Source organism: Fulmarus glacialis, unplaced genomic scaffold, assembly GCF_000690835.1.
Source record: "Fulmarus glacialis isolate BGI_N327 unplaced genomic scaffold, ASM69083v1 scaffold22848, whole genome shotgun sequence".
In the NCBI taxonomy this organism is placed as follows: domain Eukaryota; kingdom Metazoa; phylum Chordata; class Aves; order Procellariiformes; family Procellariidae; genus Fulmarus; species Fulmarus glacialis.
Window position 1 is genome coordinate 10,889 of NW_009230437.1, and position 8,159 is coordinate 19,047.

The 8,159-nt window shown below is 52.8% G+C and overlaps 1 protein-coding gene across 1 annotated transcript; it reads right to left on the reverse strand.

Moving 5' to 3' along the window:
- Positions 1 to 519: 519 nt before the first annotated feature.
- LOC104081473 (phosphatidylethanolamine-binding protein 4-like) lies at positions 520 to 2,314 on the reverse strand (the record flags this gene model as incomplete). Its single annotated transcript, XM_009584232.1, has 2 exons — positions 2,175 to 2,314; positions 520 to 652 (listed from the first exon to the last, which is right to left on the reverse strand). Coding segments are annotated over exons 1-2 (273 nt in total), but the record flags the coding sequence as incomplete, so codon positions are not given.
- Between the last annotated feature and the right edge of the window lie 5,845 nt (positions 2,315 to 8,159).

Below are 8,159 nucleotides of genomic sequence, written 5' to 3' on the forward strand. Positions count from 1 at the left end.
ACCGAGGGGTGTAAACTCCCAGCCAAAGCATACGTTTGCTTTAAAAAGTTTAAAAGCAATTGCAAAAAAAAAAATCCATGCATATAAATTGTTTTTCGCTCCACTGTAGCAAAAATTTAGTTTAAGTTTACCCACAGCTCAGCCTCAAACAACGGGGAAAACACAGGACAAAGCTTGGAAAGTCACCCTGATTTCAGGCACAGGTTTAACAAGCACAACCCGAGCAGGTGACAGCAGGTGACAGCGCTTTGGCCGCAGGACAGCGGTGCGAAGCCGCGCACAGCGCAGGACAAACAGCTCCCGGGCTGTCCCCAGCACCCACAGCACAGGCACTGGGCGTCCCTCCCGGCCCAGCTCCCTGCCAGGGTGCCACGGCCAGGCTCAAAGTACAAGCGCACACGTGCGTAAGCAATCCTTTCCCAGCGAATTCCTCCCCCGTGATCCGGCTACACCTTTAATTAACGCGGAGGAGCGTGGAGCAGAGGCAGCTGCCCATGAGCAACGCGACGCGGGACTCACCTTGTCAGCCTGGGGGTACCGAACGCGGGGGCTGCTCCACTCCCTGCTGATCCGTCGCCGGTACTGGTGGCATTTGGGGATGTACATGCAGCCCACATGGCCCAGCTCCGGGTAGGTAATTTCCAAATCCCCTCTGGGGAGAAAAGGGAAGAGGAGAGCATGTAGGGCGAGACCACACCGTGCAGGGGATGGGGATTAGTGCCGCTTCCCAGCCAGATTTGAGCTGCGGTTGCAAAGTTGGGTGGGGAGGTGCAGGATCCAACCAAAGGTGCTGGGCACCTTGTGCACCAAGGTAAGAGCCCTCCCGTGCTGTAACATAACCATGGGCTCTGCTCCCTCTCCCAAGCAGCAGCAAGACTTTAAACATTCATTATGGCTCAGCACACCTTAGATTATGCGTGTAAAGAGTCTTTAAAAAGCATGGCCCATACAGGTTAATCTAAGGCTTGAAGATGGAGAGCAAAGCTACCCTCACCCCCCCCTTGACCTCAGACAAGCTGTTTGAGCTCTGAGCCCCCTTCTCCCCCCCACGATATGAAAGCGGGGACAAGCCTCCGCTGTGTTTTGGGTACTGACAGTGCAGTAGCAGGTCAGATATCTCCAGCTCCCACTTCTGCATGAAGTGCTTTCCCCTTCTGCGTTATCTAACCGAGAGAGGGGCCGCCGGAGCAAGCTAACAGGTCACCGCAGCGTGTGGATAGCAAGTCTCAAGGCCACCCTGAAGATTAGCTGCCACCGACATGACCCTCGCAGAAGGAGCCCTTAAATCCTGCAGCCCGAGAGGCTGCTGAGCAAACACCCGCAGCGGCACGGGGCTGGCACGGAGGAGGTTGGGAGTTCGAAGCAAGGTGCTTTTACTCATGGTTTGTGGGAGGAAGCTAGGGCCAAGTGAAGTCTCCCCTTGCCTTAATCTAGAAGTTTAAGTTGCTCATATTTTGGGAGTATTTTGGTTAACTGAAAAGTAGCAGAAAGGATGTTTTTAATGCAGAAGCTCCCAGTAACGTGGGATATTAAGAACCCCCCAAAGGCAAGGGGCACACGTGTGCTGCTGCTCACCCAGCCCTGCCTCCCATCTACAGCAACCCCCAGGCAGCAAGAGTTTAAGCCAAGGACCTTCAGTATCCAAACACTCGATAAAGGATTGCATGCAGCGGCTGTTCAGCCGGTACAGCAGCAATCTGCCTGTTTGCCGCTCCAGAAGCTCCCCAGGCTTCCTCCTCTTCCCATGCCCACACCTCAAGCGTTAGCATCTCTGCAGGACAGGCTTTGAGGTCTGCGGCATGACCTGTTCCACCACTTTCCTTCCCCAAAAGTGGCCTCCTTCCTCTGAAACTTTCTGCAGAAAACATTTGTCATCTCTGATGCTGTAAGTCGCTTTAAAAGCCTCTGCAAAATGGACCAAGGAACAACTCGAGGTGACCAGAGGCACTAAGATCTCAGCTTGCATAAGACAAGAGCTGCACAGTGCAGCAGGCACTGCTCTGCTTCGCTCTGGCCCAGATTCCTGGCAAAAGGAAGAAAGCCACCAATATTTATAGCCCTGGCAAAGGGGATACTGGAATTAACTGTCCCAGGAGGTGACACGCAAGGGCAGTGCATGACTGGATGCCCAGGACTAGTGCAGTTTGGAAAGGAGACAACAGGGAGTCACTCACCTGCAGAACTCGCTGTCCACGCCGCTGAGCATCTGGAAGAAGCAGGTCCGGGAAGGCTCGTCCGGCCAGGGGGACTGCTCCCCCCGGGCAGCAGCGCTGAGCAGGCCAGCAGCCAGAAACACAGCACCCAGGAGCTTCATCCTGCCCTGCGGGGACCGAGGGACAGAGAGGGTCAGTCCCACAGGCAGAGCTGTGACCCAGCGCTGGCCCCCAGGCATCCCCACCACCATGCTCTGCTCAGCCCCCCCAGGAACCAGCTCCAGGCAAAGCACACCCATCCTTGCACATGTTTTTTTTCCCCACTTCCACACCATTAATCCCAATTACGCCAGAAAATCACCATGTTTCCTGCAGCTGCCCCGTGCCAGGAAAACCAAGCCCCAGCAGGCTCACAGCAAGACCCCACATCTAAGAGGTCCCATTTCTGCCCACCTACAAGGAAGGTGCATGGCCACCCTCCTGCACGGCACCAGAGATGTGCACGTATGACCTCACAAGCTGGGTAGCGGCACAGCGATGCTCACCTCCGTGGTGATCGCTGTGACACCGCACCCCAAGCCCAGGCAGCACCAAGAGGGGACAGAGTCCCTGTCTCCAGGTGCCAGCCCTGCTGCTCTCCCTAGGACTCTAATGGGATGGAAAAGATGAAAAATTGGTATCAGGCTTGGTCCTGGTCTAACCAAGACCGTTACCGATGGATGCATGACCAGCAGCGGCACTGACCGACACACCCCGATCCCAGGGAGAGCCTCTGCCAGGGGAACAGCACAGGGGTTCACCTTGAACCCAGGCACCTCCTCCAGGGCCAGGGCAGAGCTTCTTCCACATGAGGACAGCCTTGGCCACCCATTTTTAAGTCTATACAAAGCACAAGCCAGGCCCTGAGGATAAGGGGGAGCCGGGGTGTGAGGTTTATATACCCCCACCCATGCCAAGCCCAACGCCAGCCCTCGCCTCCCCGGGCTGCGCTGAGGTGCCTGCAGCAGCGCGATGGACCCGGTGGCCAAGGGCCACCACGGCTGGCCCTGCCGAGGCACTTACCCCCCAGGTCCTGGAGATGGGCGAGCAGCTCCGAGGCAGAGCCTGGAGGTTTGAGGTTACCACGGAGATGGTTTCCCTGGAAGAATGGGAAGAAAGGACTGGGAATGAAACACAGCCCAGGGAAGGGGCAGCTCATCCCCTAAAGGAGCAAGAAAGCAGGCAACGGGTTTTCATCCCACAGCAACCTTCAACTGACCCACCAGCTCCAGGTCCTCACCTGGCCCTAATCCCCCCCCTGCACTGACAGCTTCCCAGCTAATTAGAAAGGATGCGACCCAAACATTTATTTGCACTAGCCTGTCTTCTCCATTGCCTAATCAGTTCTGGATGAGGCATATGCAGAAAAACCCACTGTCAGTTGGGAATAGGTATTACAACACATACTGTATCATTATATAATGAAGTACCAGCACGCAGAGTGAACACGAGTAAGTACTAGCACCACTGTCATTACAGAGAGAAAAAGGCATCAGGCTTAACTAATTAGAAACATTAATGTATTGGGAATGATCTGGAGGTTTAGGGGCTAATGGCTCCGGTTCCCACGCTACAAGATGGGCAAACCCCATAATTAAAGCCCTGATCCTGCAAACAAGCTCACGTGAGTAACGCTTTTCCCATCGGAGTCAGGAGCACTGGTTTGCATGAGTCAGGATCACCAAAATGGGGTTTACATCCTCACACACTATCGCAAGCTGGGGGGGGTTGATGACCCAGGGGAGCCACGCAGCGGGGTCGCAGCCCTAGGCACGGCATACCCAAGGGCTGTTAATCCTTATAGCTGCCCAGAGCCTCTCTGCCATGGAAAGACGGATTTCTTAGAAAAGCAGGACTTCCCTTGGAAAGCTGAAAGCTTGGCAAGAGGGTGGCAGGCGAAGGGACAGCAGCTTTGACCAGGACAGACACAGGGACCCAGATACCAGGAGAGCTGTAGACATGGACAAGGGACTCTTCCTGCCAAAGGGGCTCTCACCATGGTAAACCCATCCAGTTTTGCTGTTTATTTAAGCATGAAAAGAGCAAGGCGGGCACAAGGCTTGCATTGCTGCGGCCCCGGCAGCTCAGACCCCCAGGTCTGTCCCAGGGGAGCAGAGGAGCATCAATACTTTGCAGTAACCAGCTCCTGTTGGTTCCTGCAGGAACTTTGCAGAGGTTATCCAAATAACAGCAAAAGCCAGTGAGAGGATGAAGTCTAAACAAGCCAAACAGTGGTATTGTACTTTATTTTAAGCCTAGAGGCAGAGAGAAGCCTGTCACACAGAGGCAGTATCAGCCACTTCCATCTGGAGACCTCCCGAGAGGATTGTCACGAAATGGGATCGGCACGAAAGGGTTTGCCGACAGACAAGGTGCAGAGGGATCCCCCCGGGGATGCTCTGGAAGAAAAACCCACGGGAGCAACAATCTCTCTTGCAGCATCCTGTGCGAGATGAACTACGGCTTTCTCTCTAAAAGCTATTTGCAGAGTAATTACAAAGATCCTATTTCTCCTGCTCAGGAGACAGAGTTGCAAAGGCAGCGGGAAGCCCGTGCAGCAAACCCACATCACCAGGGTGTAAAACGCATGGGAAAGCCATACTGCCAGGAGAGACAACAGCTCCTGCGCGATGCTCCCGCGAGCTCAGACGGGCTCTTGAGGGGCACAAAGCCACCCCGTTATTCGCTTTTTAGACACATGCACGGGGCAGGGTGACTCAAGAGCCAGCAGCACTGCTGGCTTTGCTGCCAGGCCACAGCACACCTCCCCTGACACAGCCCTGCTTGCATGAATACTCCAGGCCTGGCAAACCCTCGCAGGGGATGGGTAATTTCCACCGGCATCTATCTCCTCCGGTCTGCCTGCACCTGGAGCTCTCGCAGCCGGGGAGAACCGATAAATCACATGCCCGTGCAGAGCAGCCTCCCCTCCGGAGAAGGATCCTCCCATGGGAAAACACAGCTAGTGGTATCAAGCCCAGTTCGGAGCACGAGCCAGCCTCCTCTCCCAGCAACCCAGGTGTGTTTGCATGTCACCTCTCATGTTTGCATGTCACCTCTCCTGACTAAGCAATGCAGGACTGCAGGAATCTCGTCTTTCCAGCTGCTGGGAAGCCTCCGGCACAGTGCTGTGGTTATGCAGCTCAGAGCTGGGGAAGGTATTTTCATCCAGGATTTCCCCCACGCTCAGGAATGGGATGCTGCCCTCCACTTACAAACAAATGCTTCACACCTCTTTTTTTTTTAGCAAAGCCATTATTGAAAACACTGTGTAAAACCCCTCCTGCTTCTCAGTTTTATCATTTCTGTGCAGACCAGGCACAGGTCTGCCTTGCTGGGCAGCAAACATGACCTGGGGGGTTTAACCACGCTCAGACTATGTACTGCATCTCCACACGTGTAACCCCTCAGCTTGCCCTGGCCCCTCTCTCTCTCTCTCCCTTTCAATCCAAACCCCAGCAGAAGGAGAGGGAGGAATTGCTTTTAAGCCACTGTCAATTTGGAGGATGGCTTGAAAGAGCCCTGGCACGGAGCCACACAAGCTGCACTTGCCGCCTTTCCCCATGCCCCATCCTCACACAGCCCTGGGAGGTTCCTGACTTCCAGCAGGAACCAATATTTGGGAAGAAAAACCAAAGCTTTCAAAGGTAACAAGCCCAACCAGTGACTTTTGTATAGATTCGTCTGGTTAATCAGATGAGAGCAGCACTGATGTGAAGCCCAAGGAAGCAAAGCACTGCCTACACTACAGTGCTGCGGTCCCACTGTCACTTCAGTTGATTGGGAAGAGATACAAATGCAACATATATATTTCCAGCAAACCAAGTCAGGTCCAAAAGCTACTAAAAAGCCTTTTACGGTTGGCAAAGCTAAGACACAGGTAAGGAAATCATCATTTTCTATTAATATTAGAGCTGAAAAGGCTCTTAATAAAAGGAAACTCCCTTAAGGGTGGGAAGGAGGGGGGAAGTCTGTGGCTTGCTTTAACAACTGCCACAAAGCACATGTGAAAGCCAAAGCACCCGTGTCAGGAGCCAAGTTACACACATCAGCTGACCCACAGGGCCACAAAAAGGGTGCTTGCAGAGGAAAGAAGGTGGCTTGTTGCAGAGGAGGCAGCAGCCCATCTTGGGTGCTGCTGAGCCCCCCAGCCCAGCACATCACACCATTGCAGCCCCCTCCTTGACACTCTCCCATAGCCCCATAAGCTGCTACCAAGGTCCCAAAATATTTGCCAGGGAGCACTGAGAGCATTAAGACACAGCTCAACCAAAAATCAAAGTATTTCAAGGAACCCCATGGACATCAGCTGAATCTGACAGGCTCTCAAAGCTTCCACATGCATGCAAAAACCTCCAGCTCTGGTGCAGTTTGTTTACTTAATGCTGGGCTTTAATGCAAAACAAGTGTTTCCAGGTCAGAATTTCCCCATAAGTGTTTACAAGAGACCAGCTTTTTATTCTGACATGGGCCAAAAACATATTGTTTGCAAGCTTTGGAATTTCCCACCCAAGCTGCTGGCTTTCTGCTGATGTTAGTTTAAGATTAACCAGTGCCATTTATAATCCACTTGAGCATTTCTTCTGACTTCACCCAGCACTAAGTCCCTGTGCCATTAAAAGCTATTTTATTTCACGGAATCTAAGTTTACCTCCATCCCATTTGCTTAAGGAGCCTCAGCTCTCCCCAGACACCAGTTGTCTGCGGGGGCAGAGCAGGGAGGCATCGCTGGGCTGGAGTTTCCCCAGCCCCATGACACGGGGGAGCCTGGCACTGTGGGGTTCCCCCCCCGACCCCCCCCAGTTTGTTTCAGGCTGCAGCAAAGTTACAGCTCACCAGCCAAGTCCATCAGAAACTCTATCCCTTTCTTGCTGCATCGCCAAGACAGACAGTTGTTTTGTTTTAATGCTCGTGAAAACAAGGATTTATTTTGCCTTGCATGAGCAAAGGTGGTTCTGGGCAATAAATGTGCGCCTTGCACTCCCACCCAAGACCCCCAAGCATTAGTCCAGTCCCGCTGCTGCAGAAAAGCTCAGCTTTTCCTTCAAGGTCCAGCATTTTCCTCTGATTTGGGCTCCTCTCTGCCTCAGTTTCCCCATGCGGGGTGTCACAGAGGGTCCGGCAAGCAAAGCACCCCAGAAACTCACATAGAAACCAGTTCCTACAGTCTGAAAAACAGCTGAAAAAAGAATTTGTCGTTGATACCCACCAGCGAGATTGTAGGAAACAAAGGACTTGGCAGAGCCTCAGCAGCCAGGGGAATTCCCTCAATCTTTGTCTTGCAGGAAGCCCATTTTTCAGATATTTTTTCCATAGCAATCAGCAAAGGAAACAGAAAACCACATCCTCTCTCCCCATTCATAACCTGCTGCACTTCCAGCTGTGCCCTGGCCACGCTGTGCCTCTTATCTCGCCTCTTCATAGGCTGTCCTCACATTTCCCTCTTTGCATGGCTAAGAATTTCGTTCCCGGCTTCAAGTGAATGACCACAAGGTCATCTTCACCTTGCCCCAGCCAACCCACCAGGCAAGAGCTTTCTGAATTAAAAAGCACTTGTCCCAGAACACACCATAAATTTGCATCTGCACTGATTTGTGGGGCCAGCTCTCCTTCCTGGGCCATTTTAAGGTTCTGGGAAGAGTTAAGTGGGTTTAGGGGACGTGATAGCTTTATTCAGCTCAGGCAATCTCCAGTTTTCCTGGGTCTGTCTAGTGCCACATAAGGATCAGGAGTTAAAGACCCAGAAAGCAAAGGTTCCCCCAGCTAACTGCCCAGCAGCAGCACCAGCCCTTGCCTGTGTTACTGGAATAAGATGAATCTGAACTGCTCAGGGGAGACATTATATCACTAGCTAGATCATGCAAGTGCAAGAGTTCAACAGCTGAGCCTATATTTTGGGTCTCTACAGCATTAGTCAGATGCTGGGGTAAAATACAGAGCAATGTGGTTGCATTCACACCTCGCAAA